Genomic DNA, 16,670 nt, shown 5'->3' with positions numbered 1-16,670 from the left:
GGATCTATCTCTTGGATTTTGTAAAAAAATATTTTTCTTGCAAGAGCCTTGGTGGCCATATTAGAAAGGATATTTACTAAAGCCATTGTACTTTCTGCCTCTTGCAGGTGGTACAGAAGGTTCGACTGAGCAAATTAATGCTGCACTAGCTTCGTGCACAACTTTGAAGCTAGATGGCCTTGTAATCATTGGAGGTGCTTCTAGAGCTCTAGTAGAAAGATTTTCCAAACGACTAAACTCAGCTTCTTGTAATGATTGTTTTCTATTTTTTTTCTTTATTTTGAAGGTGTAACATCGAATTCTGATGCTGCTCAGCTTGCTGAAACGTTTATAGAGGAAAATTGCCCTACAAAGGTGCCTCAATCTTTTGTTTTCTCTCCCTTGAGTTAAATTTCTATCATCAGTTTAATTGCTAGTTTCTTATGCTTGAATACCCTTATTCTGAAACAAGAGGGTGGCTTCTAGTTATTGCCTTATAGTAATGCATATTTATATTACTATTTTAATTTCTATCTTCATTTTAAATGATTAAATTACCCAAAACTGATGTGATGCGCTGCTCCCAACACCATCACTTTTGGTGCTTCTTCAGTTCAAGGTTGATTTTTAACATAGATATTTGCCTAATGATTCAAGAGGGGGATCCTTCCTGATAAGGTAACCTGTAATTTGTTGCTTAGACCTTTGGTTTTTTAATTTTTTTTATTTATTTTATTAATGTGCAACTGGTCAACAATAAAGGCTTCTTCTTTTATAGGCATGATAGTAGTGAAGTTAGCAAACAAGTTTTAAGTACTAGGCTTAGCCTTGATGTATACATCTGAGTTTGCTGAAAATATGATATTTTGCATATAGTAATTTGTAGTGATATTGTGCTGTAACTATTTAAAAATTGTACATGTTATCATGTTGGCTATCTAGCTCTTTTTCCTTGTATTTTATCTTCTGGAGTTGCGTTATGCATACTAATGAGTTTAAGACTCAGTTTGAGCTGGTCGGTGTGAAATATAAATGGTTGTGTGGGGATATCTGAGTGGAATATCCCATGTATTGTCTTGGTAATGCATCTCCACTATTCAACTAGATTTTGTCATCGATATTTCTCAACATCCTTGTTCCTTCTTAACACTTATAACACCAAAATTAGAACAATAAATTGTAGAAAGATTGATGTTGTTGTTGCAGGATGCTGATCACACTGTTGTCGCTCCACCTTGCGTTGTTGCTCCATAATATTGTTGCTGATGTTGTTGGTCCATGATGATGTTGCTGTCTGTCTTCCCGAGCCACACTAAATCACTTAGTTCCTACCGAAGGATCTACAAACATCAAAGGGTGTGCTGTGAATTCAAGGCCAACAATGATTCGAAACAATATGAACTTTGCTTTACGCTCCTTGCAAGCAGATTAAGGAGCAACTAATTGAAGATTGATGGAATTTTTTTTTTTCCTTTTTGTGAAGAAATGAGCAGATTTGTTCAACTAGTACTAGTCTTGAATGAAGTATAGGTTGGAATTATATTTCTTGTACTACCTAATAGAAAACTCATTACAATGAGATATATATATTGTACATGTAGTATAACATATTTATATGCAATAAAAAAAACTGGCTTTATTTTGCTGTGTATATATTGGTAATACTAGTAAATTGTTAGTGTGAAATAAATTTTTAGGTAATTATATTCTAGATATTTTTGTAAAGAATCTGGACAAAAAAAGTCACAAACAATGAGAAAATAGACAGAAATAAGCGTCGCCAAAATAAAATACATCTAATATATAAGACTATGGACACAATAAAGCGTCGCCAAACTTGAGGTTTTAGACACAAAAAAGCGTCGATAAACTTGAGAAAGTGCGCCAAAACTGCAAATTTCGACACTTCGTATAAAAATTTGGACGTCTTATAGCGTCGAGATTTGCGACGCTTTTTTGTGACGTCTATTTTTCTCGACTCACATATTTTCGACGTTTTTGAGGCGTCGAGAAAAATATTTTCGACGCTTTTTAGCGTCGAAAAATAGCCTGAAAAGCGTCTAAAAAGGACGGATTTTCTAGTAGTGTATGGAAAACAATTCTCAGTCTTCTACTTCATCAAACGATCCAGAAGAAAATGTTATCGACAACTTTGAAAAAAGATTAAATGATCTACTCGAAAGAAGAGATAGAGTGAAGGACGGACTGATGAAGCTCTATGAAAAAGTGGAAAAGAATGAAATCGAAGAACTGAGGAAGAGAAAGAGGGCACAGGAGAAATTCCAGGAAGAACAAAACAAGAAAAAGAAAGAAGAAGATCAACAAAAGAAGGAACAGAAAGAAGAAAAAGAAGATCAAAAGAAGAAACAAGTTTAAAATCTCAAGAAGAACAAGAAGAAGAATAAGATTCTAGGTTTTTTTTTTTTTTTGCTGTTAAGTTCTAAGTTTAATGAAAAAATTTCGTAATCTATGACATATCATTAGAATATATGAAAATTATGATATATAATAATTAAAATTGTCGAATATATGATATTTCCTGATATATTTCTTCATTTTGCTGATGTGTTTATCAAATATATTAAATATGTAAGCCTATATAATATTTATGTAGTAATCATGCTATAATTCTATTGGCTGATATGATTTTTATTTTGTTTTGTTGGCTTACATCTTTTTAAACTAGCTTATATTATTTTTATGTTGGTTAAATGATATAAGTTACAATATATACTTTGATTTTTTGATATATATTTATTTTTTTGCTTAAATACTTTATAAATCATATAAGCTAACTAAGTTAAATAGTTATTTAGTCAGGTATAAGATAATATTAGTCAGGAATTATATAATTTATGTCAGGTATTGGTCTATTTTTGTCAGGCATTACAATATTTTAGTCAGGAATTAAACTTTTTTTGAAAGTTATAAGTTTATTTTTCTCAAAAATTAGCATGTTTTAGTCAGGAATTAGATAATTTATGTCAGGTATAAGATAATATTAGTCAGGAATTGGTATGTTTTATTCAGGAATTAGATTATTTTAGTCAGGTATTGGTTTATTTTTTTAAGGATATAGATTATGTTAGTCAGGCTTAAATATTTTTTAGTCAGGAATTAATATATTTTATTCAGGAATAGATTGTATTTGTCAAGTATTGGTTTATTTTTGTCAGAAATTATATTATATTAATTTACTTATACTAGATTATTTTAGATTAGGGGTAAGTTTAACACGTGGACAAATTAAAATCCAGGAAATGATGAATTGATTGAGAATTAAATTACTTGGGGAAGCGCGCAAAAATGACTGATTTAAGTTAAGTGAGTATTAAAAAAAATCATTTTTCCCAAAAAAGCTTGGCGCCCTTTCATTTCCTCTCCCATGTACTTTAAAAAAACCATCCATTTCCAGAGCTTCAACAAAGGTGATTCAACAATTCATTATTCGTTTTTCGACTCGAATTCAACTAATTTTCTTCTGTTTTCTCCTTAAAATTAACAATGGCAAAAGCTTCTTCCTCTAATGACAAAGAAACTTGCGGAGATAATCGTAGGCTAAGGGAGATAGTCAAAGTTTTTGCTCATTTAATTCAAGTTGTCTATTGTTGGCTTCGATCAGAAGATGGGTATCGAAACATGGTGGAGAATTGCATAGACATTAAGAAGAGGATACAAGAAAGCAAGGATGATAAGGAAGCGAAGAAGAAATTGTTGGCGGAGTGTGAATGGTATGTACTATATCTTCAGCAAATTCGGTATGGGATGCAGGACATGTTAAGTGATATTTTAAGCAAGAAGGATAAGCTTGATCAAGTACTCAAAGAAGAAGACTTAAAGGAGAAGATGGCAGAAAGAGTGAAACAAAGGGAGGAGGAGGAAAGAAATAGAAAGAAGAGGGCAAAGCAGAAGGAAATTTCACAGAGGAGGAAGGAAAAAGCTAGGAGAATTGAGCAATGGTATGAGCCCGACTCTACAGTTCAATTGTCTGAAGAATCGGATTATGATTCTGATAATGATAAACATTCTATTGATCATTTGGAGAGGATCTATGATGCAAATATATAAGTTTAATTATGTTTAATTTTGTATATGGTGGATGTTTGTTTTTGAATATGTATTAATTTAAATCCTTCTTTAGAATATATAAGTTTTTGAACACTTTTGCACTGCAGTGTTTGTGATTGCAGATGACAATGTGAGTGGAAATTGTAACACATTGTCATATCAATCACAATACTTTTGTAAGGAATGAAACTGATTTTATATATGAATTTTCATTTTGTTACTCCTTATTCTCTTTGATTATCTATGTTGTTCTCAGTAATTTGTGTTTTTTTTAATTGTGTGCATTAATGTTATTAATCTCAGTTTGAATATGGAGTTGAATGCTTGTTTGGTTGTATATTAAGTCAGAAATTTTTATGTTGGTCAGGATTAATTAGTTTAAAGTCAGGAATTAATATATTTTAGTCAGGAATTAGATAATATTTGTCAGGAATATGTTTGTTTATGTCAGGAATTAGATTATTTTAGTCAGGTATTGGTTTATATTTCTCAGGAATTAGATTCTGTTACTCACGATTAAATAGTTTTAGGTCAGGAATTAATATATTTTAGTTAGGAATTAATATATTTTAGTCAGATATAAGATAAAAATAGTCAGGAATTACATAATATTTGTCAGGAATTGGTTTGTTTTTGTCAGGAATTAGATTATTTTAGTCAGGTAATTGTTTATATTTCTCAGGAATTAGATTCTGTTAGTCAAGATTAAATAGTTTTAGGTCATGAATTAATATAATTTAGTCAGGAATTAATATATTTTAGTCAGGTATTTGATAATAATAATCAGGAATTAGATAATATTAGTTAGGAATTAGTATGTTTTATTCAGGACTTAAATTAGTTTAGTCAGGTATTGGTTTATATTTCTCAGGAATTAGATTCTGTCAGGATTAAATAGGTTTTAGTCAGGAATTAATATATTTTAGTCAGGTATAAGATAATATTAGTCAGGAATTAGATAATATTAGTCAGGAATTGGTATGTTTTAGTTAGGAATTAGATTATTTTAATCAGGTATTGCATTATTTTTCTCAGGAATTAAATTATTTTTGTCAGGAATTAGACTATATTAAATTACTTATACTAATCAGATATTAAATTATAGAACATATATATTATGAAGCTAAAACTGCTTACCTCTGGTATGGCGTTGCTCATTGCAAGATCTTGATCAGTGAAGATTGATTTTGGTTCAATTCCACACATTGACTTTTTGAAAATTGAAAGCAGCCAAACAAATGTTTTAGTCTTTTCATCACTTATGAAGGCACATCCAAACATTGTTGTTCTCCAGTGATTGTTTATACCAACAAATGGTGCACATATCAACCCATATTTGTTTGTTCTGTATGTTGTATCGAAGATTAAAACATCACCATAAGCTTTGAAATCTTCAAGCATTTGAGAGTCACGCCAAAAATAGCTCACCACATTATTTTCTTCTCCAAATTTCAGTCAATAAAAGAATGAAGGATCTTTATCTGCTCTTTCTTGAAGGGTATCTAATACATTCTTCATGTCTCCACTTTCAACCATACTCATTTTCACCCTCGATACATAATTAAGGTGGTCTCTCTTAGTATGACCTACGCATTCTTCTCCTCCAGCTTCATTGCTTATATAATTATAAGCATCCATTGGTTTAATACCACAATCAAGCATGCTCTCAATTAGCTCACCCATTGGAGCTGATATTTGCCTTTCTGATCTTAGATGATGTCGTTGAACTGTTATTACCAATTCATGATTATGTTCCAACTCATGTGTAAGAACAACAAATTTACCTTCTGCATTTTTCTTGAAACGAATATGAGCTTTGCATCCAGTTCATGTGTCATTTACTTCCCTTTCTTTTCTCTTTTTTTCATCAGTTTTACCCAATATGGGTATTTCGACTGAATTTTGTTCACCTGCAATCTTCATTTTACCCTTCGTCTGTCCTTCCTTAGAGCATCTAAAATAAAACTTTTCTGACGCTGAAACCAACAGATCTTGAATGAGCTTTGTAATAAAAATATCCATCATTGTAGTCTGATACAGTATAACCTGCTAGAAATCTACTTATGTTTTCATCCTTGTCATATTTGTAATAATCTGCAACAAAAGTAAATATAAATCATATTGTCAAAATTATTTAAGTCAGGAATTGAATTAGAAATTACCAAATTAACTTAACTAACATAGTTCAAATTGTCAGGAATTAGATTTATACAGTCAGGAATTGAATTAGAAATGAATTTTTTATCAAGAATTACCATATTTTAGTCACGAATTAGATAATTTATGTCAGGTATTGGTCTATTTTTGTCGGGCATTACAATATTTTAATCAGGAATTAAACTTTTTTTGAAAGTTATAAGTCTCAGGAATTAGCATGTTTTAGTCAGGAATTAGATAATTTATGTCAGGTATTGGTCTATTTTTGTCAGCCATTATAATGTTTTAGTTAGGAATTTAATAGTTTTTAGTCAGGTTTAAGATAATATTAGTTAGGAATTGGTATTTTTAGTCAGGAATTAGATTATTTTAGTCAAGTATTGAATTATTTTTCTTAGGAATTAGGTTTATTTAGTCAGGAATTAAATTATTTTTGTCAGAAATTACACTATATTAAATTAATTGTCAGCAATTGCATCATTACAATTACAGAGCATTTAATTATTAGTGTATTATACTTCTAATTTTTATAATTTTCAAACAAACATACCTATTATATTTGTAGCATCTTCATCTCTTTCTTCATCATCTCTTTCTTGATTGGTGTTGTCTTCTATAATTACATTATCTGCTGCATTCATCATTTATATTAGTATATTTGAATTTCACAGCTTAAAATTATCAATAAATTGGAATCAAATTTAAATTAATTATCTGCGACACCTTATATATACAATCTGAAATTAAAATAGCTTTGCATGCAAATTATAAGTCAAAATTAAGTCGAAATTAAATACGATCTGAAATTAAATTAGCCTTGCATGCAAATTATAAGTCGAAATTAAATACGATCTGAAATTAAATTAGCCTTGCATGCAAATTATAAGTCGAAATTAAGTCGAAATTGATTGCATGCAAATTTAAATCGCATGCAAAATTGAATTAATGCTTTGCGAAAACTTATAAACTCGAAATTGATTGTACAAATTCAATACGATATGTAATTAAATATGATCTGAAATTAAATACGATATGAAATTATGAACTAAATTATATCTTTTTCATCAGTAATTGAGCTCGAAATTGATTCTATAGGTGAATCAGATTCATTCTCTTTCAATTATCATTGTGTTTTTTGATTTCTCCATTTTTGTGATTTGAATTATCTGAAATTTGAAGATTTGAATGCTCTGAAATTTGAGGAAATGAAGGCGTTCGAAATTTGAGGAAATGAAGGCGTTCGAAATTTGAGTAAATGACGGCGCTCGAAATTTGAGGAAAATGATGAAAAATGAAAAAATTCAGGCATTTTATAAAATGGCGCGTGGGCTTTGGTCGGGTTTATCAGGCCCGCGTCTTTTTTATTATTAGCCCGGTCTCACGTGAGTCCAGTCTCACACAAAACATTTTCTTTTTTTGCAGTAGTAATTTGCAAGTTTTTTAATTCGCGGTAATAATTAATAAAGAGGCATTAATACGCGGTAGTAATTGACAAATTTTCCTACCTTAAACTTAAAAATATACCACCCTGACCTGTAGTGGAACTAAAACGCTTTACGGAAGTACTTTAATATAGCAAAATTCCTAAACTACCCTTGTGAACTTCGTGTCTCGCAAGTCGCAACCCTCCTGTCAGTCCCAATATATACTTCGTATAATAATACTCTAACCTTCTGGTCACAAAGCCAAAACCCTAGACCAAGTTGCTGCGAAGTACTCGTACCTCATACCACAATAATCGGTGGATAGCGAAATCACAAAGGTTAAAGGTATCAATTTCAATTGAATCAATTATTGTTTGCTAAATTAAATTGCAATTGGTTATCAATTTCAATTGAATTAATAATTTGTTTGCTAAATTAAATTGCAATTGGTTATCAATTTCAATTGAATTAATTGTTTGCTAAATTAAATTGCAATTGGTTATCAATTTCAATTGAACTAATTGTTTGCTAAACTTAATTGCAATTGGTTATCAATTTCAATTGAATATTGCAATTGGTTATCAATTTCAATTGAATTAATAGTTTGCTAAATTAAATTGCAATTTGTTATCAATTTCAATTGAATTAATTGTTTGTTTGTTTGTTAATTACGTAGGATGGTTTCTGCGTCTGATTTCCTGTTTCCTGCAGTTCCCAAATCATATTTATCTTTAAAGGAAAATTATCTATTGGGTTTACTGGGTGGTAATGATGATGTTTGCTTGAATGTCGATGAATATCATGCTACTGATTATGTCATTATGAAAGGTCTAGAATGGTTTCTTAGCCGAGATAATGTAAGCTTAGGCTCTAAATCTCGAGACATTATTAAAGTAGGCAAGCGTTTTGATTTTGTATCTAAATTGTCTAAGCGCAGCCGCAATTCGCTGCGCCGGGTAGATGGCACTGAAGTTAATTGTGACAGTCTAGAGGGCAAATACATCTTGGTTTGTTGTGTGCTTGTTCCTTGTCTTTGGGTGGACTCCGTCGTTAGAGCCATATCACTTGCATCATGTGAGATTTACTCGAAGAAAATCAATTTCGAGGTTGTACTTGTCCCACAGCTGAGAGGCGTGATCCCAAGGAATTATGATCAGAAAGACACTGTTGAGTACTCCTTCTCGGGTTTCCCTGCCTCCTGCATTGTAGCCTCCCAGGAGTATAACAACTTGCGTTATGATGCTATAGGCAACCTTCTTCGAGGCAGCAAGGGTAGCTCGAAATTTGTACTATTACATCCCAATGGAAAAGCTTTAATGTATAAAAATGTTGACTATTTTTTGAGCTTTGACATCGATAACTTTCCTCCTTCCCGTAAGAATAAGAGGCGTTTAGATGTAGCTGCTAACGGGGAAGAGCAGCAACGCCTTGAGGATATTTTGGGGTGTGATGTCTCTGAATTTTTGTCCAGGATTATTCCAGGAAGTGTAGAGGAGGAGAAGGTGTCTGTTTCACAACTCACGAAGAAGCTTGTGGGATTGTACGTTTGTACTTCTAGCCGTTTGCTGGGGATGCTCCAAAAAATTGACAGGGCGTGTAGAGAAGGAGGCAAAGATTTTGAGATTGTGCTGATTTGTGCACCCTTCTATTGCGGTGTAAACCCAGAGGAGATCCGTGGTCTCATCATTCGAGTATTGCAGAAGTGTAATCTGTCTTGGCTGGTTGCGCCCTTTAAGAATTCAGTAAGCCGTAGGCTCCAGCGCATCTCTGGAAGCCAAGATGATGCAGTGATCATCGTCGGACCAGATGGTCATTATATGAATCCCAATGGTGGTGCAATCATGGAGAATGCTGGTATTAGTGCATATCCCTTCATGGCCTAGTGTTGAACTGTTAATATATATAGTTATACACAGTCTAGGAAGTTATTAAGGTAAAGGTAGGTGTAATGATTTTGAAGCCCTCTTCATTTGCTTAGATACTACCAAAAAGGTTGATTAATAGCTCATCTAAAATTATAGAATGCATGGTTGGTATGTCATCTTCCTGACCACCATCTTTTGTGCTTGAGAAAAGCTTACAATTTCCTACTGTTCATGTATACAAGATTTGATTATAAGTTTTTGCTAGATTATGCAATTTTTATTTACGGAGTTTTGTTATTAATTAAGTACTATTTCTTGTAAAGATATAGATAATGACAAATGAATTGTCAACCATCTGAGCTTAATGATCATTGCTTAATAGCTAGGATTTAAAGAATATTACAAGTTATCTGCTTTAAATTATGACCCATTGAAAACTAAGCCAAAGTATAAGTTTATAACCACATTCACATCCAAGACTACATCATAGCCATCTGCATAAAATCCTATTGTCATATTAATAGCTGTTTGAACATGCAGAACAGATACGATAATTGCCAAACTCAAGTCCGAACTTGTGGTATTGGTGTTACATTGCCATCTTCTCAGGAATAACGTGATGAACTAATAAGATCATTGATAAATATTAATCAATACACACTCTAATTTTACAAAAGAATAACAGCGCTAGGTTCTAGCCCTGCATCCAAATAGTAGTTAAATAATCAATATCAACTTGTATGAAATTTATGAGAAAATATAACAAGTACCTTATAAAATAATGCTAGACTATCTAAGTATTGCTGATATGCCCATTTCTTCAACCACAAATCACCGAACTTACAATTTATCGAAATCTTGAACCAAGGCCAACAAAGAGCATAGCGGATTGCCTTTGGGGCAGTTTCAAGCTTACCCTCAATACTATAATTATGACACATAAGGAAACTTCACAAGCAGAACCTCTAACCACAGTAGCCTTTGAGGTTCACGAGCAGAACCTCTAACCACATAGCGGATTGCCTTTGGGGCAGTTTCAAGCTTACCCTCAATACTATAATTATGACACATAAGGAAACTTCACGAGCAGAACCTCTAACCACAGTAGCCTATGAAGGAAAGCTTCAGTTTTCGTGTTCACAATCCCTGCACTAAATGCCCTCTTATAAGTCTCCTCATGTCACTTATTACAAACATTGTTTGACTTATGAAGTTCTATACGTTGATAAATTAATGGATTCAATTATCTTTAGGAACAAGGCACAAAAGTGTGTAACAACTCTCAATAAAGATCTTCCTCCAAATGAGCAATTTGTTTCAGATTTTGAACAAGTTCTGAGGCAATTTGCTGTGAGTTTTAGCTAGGATTTATGATATAAGAATAGCTCACATACGAGTTTCCTGCTAGACTTGACTTTATTTTAATGTTGTTAAATTTTATTTCAGGATCTAGAGCAACTTCATCTGGTAATAGAATCTGTTCTGAATTTTCTAGTTCAGTGCAGTTAGCCATTCTCCATGAGCAGATTTAATTTCTTCTGTTTTCTTTGAGAACCTTGTGCCGTATAGAGCATAAATTGGATACTTTTTTTTTTACCATCCCTTCTCAGTGCAGTGTCCTCTGCAGAGATGTCATTTGGTCAAGGTAGTCAAGCTACAACTGCTGCCGCTTCAACAAATGTATCTCAACCTGGTATGTTCCCATCACAAACACTATATACATCACCATTAATCTCAGCTCAGGATATAGTATAGGATCCCCTGCTCAGTCTGCTAACAAACCATCATCTGGCCCTTATGTCGTCTCCAGTAAAACCGAATAAGTTCGCTAGCAACCTCTAACAGTCATCCTTAATGGTTAGCTCAGCAGTAAGGGATAGTGCCATAAGCAGTCTGCGCTAGCTCTGGTGTAACATTAATTAATCTAATAAGTCTAGATTCTACTTCATAACTTGCTACAGGCTGAAATCTTATGTCACATGCAAACTTGGCTGGTCAATTGGGATGAAACACATCAATTCAATGATGATTCTGATATCATAAAATAATGGGGACATGACAAGGCTCTCTCATTCACTGGCTTCATAGTTGTTTGGACGCTATTTGGTTGTAGGTCAGGAGGACAAATGCTGGGTACCTGTTAATTAGTTAACTATTCAGCTGATTACAGTTTATTGAAAGCATACCAGATGTTGAGTCCTTGTTTACACTTAAGGAGATTCACCGAGGACATGGCATGATGGCTATGTATATGCAAGTGTTAAACCAACACCTATACTAGGCCAATTTTCGTTTTTCACCATTCGTTTTTCACCCATCACATGAATTGTTTAGGGGGAGCTATTGCATGGTGAAGTGGTCATATCGAGCAATGCTATTGTAAGCTAAATTTCTCTTTCAACACATTTTCTGTGTTAATTTGTGAAAGTTTTGCATAAATTCCTGTTCCAACAGCTTAACAATTAGTTTATGTCATCAAGGACTGAGTTTTGTTTAGCTAATCTTGTATGAAAAATTATCTCTGATTTGTTTATTCAATGGAAAATTAGCCTTAAGGGTAGCTCTTGTCATGTTCAGCTTTACTATCTTTACTCTATAATTTCCTGCTAGACCACTTGCCTGGTAAACTAACTTCTTTGTACGTTGCATGTTATTTGGCCTTCACAATTTTAATTTGATTTTTCATTTTTTTTCCTTCTGTTGCTATCGGCTACCCTCACTGTTGTTAGGTCAGAAATATGCTGGATTTTAATTTTTGAGGGATCACTAATTCTTTTTAATGTTTCTATAGATTTTTATTTTATTTTTTTTTTCGGATTTCTAACAACCGCACACACAAATATTATAAAGCAAAGTTATCTAGTGACAGTGATTTTATAAATTTATAATGCTTTCTATCATAATAAAAAGCTATTATGGAAACAGGACACAAATGTGATAATAAGGAACTTACCAATTCATGCTAAGGATCTTAAATCTCCAACCTTTTGCATTGCCATGTGTATTGGGTATGTATGAATGTGTTAATGCATCTCTGATGCAAAGAGGAGAGTTTCCCTAAAGAATGAAGAGATTTGACACATATTCACTCTATCATGTAATTGCTGTACAAACTACAAATTCAATTCACGATGAAAACGGGTAATAACAGGCAGAATTGGTGTTTGTAATTTGTATATCAGATATAAAATTTTATCCTTCCCTGCACGGGTGAACAGATGCTGGATTACATGAATATAAATGACTGATCGATTGGAATCTTTGGAGTTGTATCTTACACTGTGGCACGGCCTGCTTGTGAGATGGTGATGAATTGGCTTAATGCTGCTGCCTGCTGGTACAGAATTACTTCCAGATTCTGGTGTACAATCGAGTGAGAGACTACTAATGATGCAGGAAACTTGTAAATTGTAGATTTGTAATAGCATAAAGGAATCATAAACACCAATTCTAGGGATGGATATAAGAAGCTCCCTTTGACATTCGTTCCATGACTATTGAAAAGCTCATAAGCTAACTTCTTTATCTTTCGGTGTCCTATAGCTGCTCTGTCTTTACGCTTTCTGGAAATTTCATTTTCATGCTCTATTGCTGACTTGTATGGAGTATTGTATTAATATAGTCTCCTTAAGACCTTGGACTTAAATTAAGCTCATTTATAGCTTCCCATTTATGCTCTAAGCCTTTAACTATTTATTTACGTACCTCCTTACATCACCCACTTCTCTCTCATTTGAACTTAAAAGACTTATTGTTTCTAGTCTCAGGTGGGTGCTTTCCTTGTTCATATTCTCAATCTTTATTTGACAGTAGATTCTTATAAATAAATGACGCGGCACAGTGATTGGAGCTTTATTTGAGATTAGCTAATCACCTTATCCAACAGCATGACCTACCCGGTGTAGACCATAGCAACTGAAAGGATGTTATAGCTTCTAGCTGGCCTGGAAAAACCTGTTAGGTGAAAGACCATTTTGCTTTAAAAAAGGCTTAAATTGAGCTTTCGTGAAGAAATCAAAGTTTATTTCTTCTGCATACTCAAATTAATTTTAAACGGTTTTTTTTTTTAAAAAGAAATTTTTAAACGGTTTTAATATTTAGGCTTACTTGTAGTTGTAGCCTGATACAGTGATACCCCAAGGTAGTGATATTTGTCCATGATAATCTTTCATATCTTATACAAGTATATTACATTGATATCCTGTTTAACACCCTTGATGGCACATGGCCATGTAACACAGTATATAACACTTGAAAAAGTGTATGAAATCCGATCCTGTATGCCTGTGTTGTGGTGTATCGTTTAGCGGAGGAGCTAATAAAGCAAACTGTAAGATGCTAAGATCATAATATCTGATGCTAGTTAGATTTTAAAAGTTCAAGCTCGAGAACATCATATTTGATGCATGACATAGCAGGATAACGAGGTAGAAATATGTCTGCATACTACAATAGTTACTACAAGCATGTCGCATTAATACTCTAAATGCATGATTACAAATTACTTGTACGTTTGAAGTGTATGATGAGACTGGTACGATACAAGGCTTAGGTACAATGTACAAGAGGTATAATTAAAAATCTAACAAAACAAGCTTTTGCGGGGATTATTAACTTGGGCTCAATAAATTGCACTCAAATTGGACGAGATATATTGCTCTCACCCAACAGCTTAGATACTACTCTAAATTCAGAATGAGTTTGCTTTTGCGGGGACTATTAACTTGAGCTCAAGAGAATCATAGAGCATTTTAACAGGATTATTATACTAATTAGAAGTGTTCTGAACTCAAGATCAACTAATTTCAGTAACAAAATCTCAACACAAACTAATCATAATTCAAACAAATATTGAGTAATTTCAAAAGGCTAACCAAAACCTAACAGGTAAAACCAAGCAATGTTGATCTAGAACATTAATTAATAAAGCATAAGCCTACTAAACAAAATTAAGCCGGACCACAAGTATTTTTAGATATGCCTATAGAATACATCATCAAACTCAACCCTGACATCCTCACCCAGATCTCCATTGAATACATCAGCTCCATGTTCCAGACGATGTTCAACATTTATTGAACAAACATGCCCATCACCTCTAAATGCAACAAGAGCACTAAATAGATAGCCTTCCACAAACAACTGGTTACATACAAAAGCTGAGTGACGAGGATTATAAGGGCATACCAACCATGGCCTTTCAAGTATAGGTGAGGGCATGCCGGTACATTTCGTTCCAGACAAGGAAACACATACCACTTCCAAGTTTTTATACTTTTGCGTTATCTTGGCATAAGATTGAGCTAGTAGTTTACGAACTCGTTTATCATACGGCCCCTTTGAGACAAAATAAAGGAGGGTATGTTTTCCTTTGAGATCTGACACGGGCAACTTAGTCTTACCTTTAAGAACATAATCTCGCGACTCATAAACCAACAATGACTCTAATGTAACAGAATTTAGCTTTTCCAATTCTTTTTCAATCAAACATTGTTTAGTGAAGGGATATGCATCAATACCAAATCGCTCCATGATTACCCCAGCACGAGGTTCGTAATATGAACTATGAGGTCCCATCACAATCACCCCATCTCTCATGTTGAAGGTCTTGGCAAGCCTAAGGTTTGCTGAACTCTTGACTGGTGCAACCCACCAAGACAAGTTCATCTTCTCCAAGGCACCCATAACTAGACCACGGAACACCTCTGGATCACAACCGTCACCTGGGGGTGCACATATAAGCACAACTTCAAACTCCTTGTTTGCTTCCCTACACGCCTTCTCAATTTTACGGACGACTCTCAACAGATCCCAATTTTGGAACATGTACAACCCCAAAACCTTTTCTTTGAGATGTTTAATTGACAGCTTCTCCTCCCCCATACTTCCTCGAACCTTCCTGCACACAACATCAGAGCTATCACACCCCAAAATTTCTTCAACAGAACAAGCTTGGGACATTATCTCATCTGCTCTCTCATAATCCTCGTCCAGCTTGTCATTAGTAAACGGAAAGGCATCTGTTCCGTAAAGACCAAGCAAACCAAGCTCATCATTGAACATAACAATTTGATCCTCATCTACAAGAAGAAATTTTGGGCACCCAACAAAATTAATAGCATTGGCAACAGCATTAAAAACTCCAGTATCCCAACTCGGGAATTGAAGGCAATTGGGAGAAAAGGCTTTGAAGAAACTCTGCTTAATTGCCTCCATATCCAACATATACTCGCCTTTGATCTGTGGTATAGGCGTAGGGATAGTTATAGATTCGCGCCTAATCTGTGGTACAATCACCATCTCGAAATCCTTTCTAGAATTATACAGTTCAAACGACGCAACTGCTATGGTTCTAAGGATCGAATCTACCCACAGACTAGGAACAAACACACAACAAACCAATATATATTTTTTCTCAAGACTCTTAAATTCAACTCGACGACCATCTAAACGCTGTAAGTAATTAGTGTAGTTTGACAACATTGATATAACATCAAATCGCTTTCCTTGCTCTGCACATTTATATTCAGATACTTTTTTTTCATTCAGTGTCAATTTAAGCCCCTGAACCATAATACTATTCATAGGAAATTTGTTGTTAAACACAACACTCTCGAATCCGTTGTCATCGCTATCACTATCATCATCGAGTTCAAATTCCTCACAGCTATCAACGTCGTCGTCGTCGTCGTCGTCATCAAATTCATCAATCAACTTAATTTCAACATCCTTAATATTATCATCATTATCATCTAGTGACAATGCTTTTAGTAGTTTTTCTTCTTGTGACCATAAATATGGCGGAGGAACAGCAGGAAAGAAGTAATCATACACAGAAATCATCCTTAATTCATTCAATTATAAAATTAGGGTTTTTTTGTTTTTGAATAATTGTAAAATAATCGAAATTGAAACCCAGAAATTACAAAATAATCTAACCTCTGCGCCAAAGTAACACCTTTGATCTTCCGTGACGAAATTCTCCAGCCAAATCAAGGGTTCAGGCTTTGGGTTTGTGACAAATTGACGACTCTCAATTGGAAAATTGAGGGTTTTTTTTTTTTTTTTTTTTTTTTTGAAATTCTCAACGGTGACCTCAACTTCTGTTATGCCCCAATGGTGACCTCTTTTTTTATTATTATACAAAATCACCTTAGTTAAAAATTTCATCTCACTC

The 16,670-nt window shown here is 33.6% G+C and overlaps 2 protein-coding genes across 2 annotated transcripts; one reads left to right on the top strand and one right to left on the bottom strand.

Annotated features, from left to right (window-relative positions):
• Positions 1–7,884: 7,884 nt before the first annotated feature.
• LOC145590579 (putative nucleoredoxin 1) lies at positions 7,885–9,781 on the top strand. The gene is made up of 2 exons (XM_081647010.1): positions 7,885–7,973; positions 8,305–9,781. Exon 2 carries the CDS (start codon positions 8,306–8,308, stop codon positions 9,509–9,511), a length of 1,206 nt encoding a protein of 401 aa, XP_081503136.1. The 5' UTR covers positions 7,885–7,973; position 8,305; the 3' UTR covers positions 9,512–9,781.
• A 4,683-nt stretch (positions 9,782–14,464) lies between these two features.
• On the bottom strand, positions 14,465–16,336 carry LOC145591936 (putative nucleoredoxin 1-1). The gene has a single exon (XM_081648417.1). The coding sequence runs from the start codon at positions 16,334–16,336 to the stop codon at positions 14,465–14,467; it is 1,872 nt and encodes a 623-aa protein (XP_081504543.1).
• Positions 16,337–16,670: the final 334 nt, after the last annotated feature.

This window comes from Chenopodium album, chromosome 18 (assembly GCF_948465745.1).
Source record: "Chenopodium album chromosome 18, dcCheAlbu1.1, whole genome shotgun sequence".
NCBI classification, from domain to species: domain Eukaryota; kingdom Viridiplantae; phylum Streptophyta; class Magnoliopsida; order Caryophyllales; family Amaranthaceae; genus Chenopodium; species Chenopodium album.
Note: the sequence above shows the minus strand (reverse complement) of the source record. Positions and strands in the feature narration are given on the sequence as shown.

Bases quoted from the DNA above. Each gene is read 5' to 3' on its own strand.
- LOC145591936 (XM_081648417.1), bottom strand. From the start codon at position 16,336: ATGATTTCTGTGTATGATTACTTCTTTCCTGCTGTTCCTCCGCCATAT.
- LOC145590579 (XM_081647010.1), top strand. From the start codon at position 8,306: ATGGTTTCTGCGTCTGATTTCCTGTTTCCTGCAGTTCCCAAATCATAT.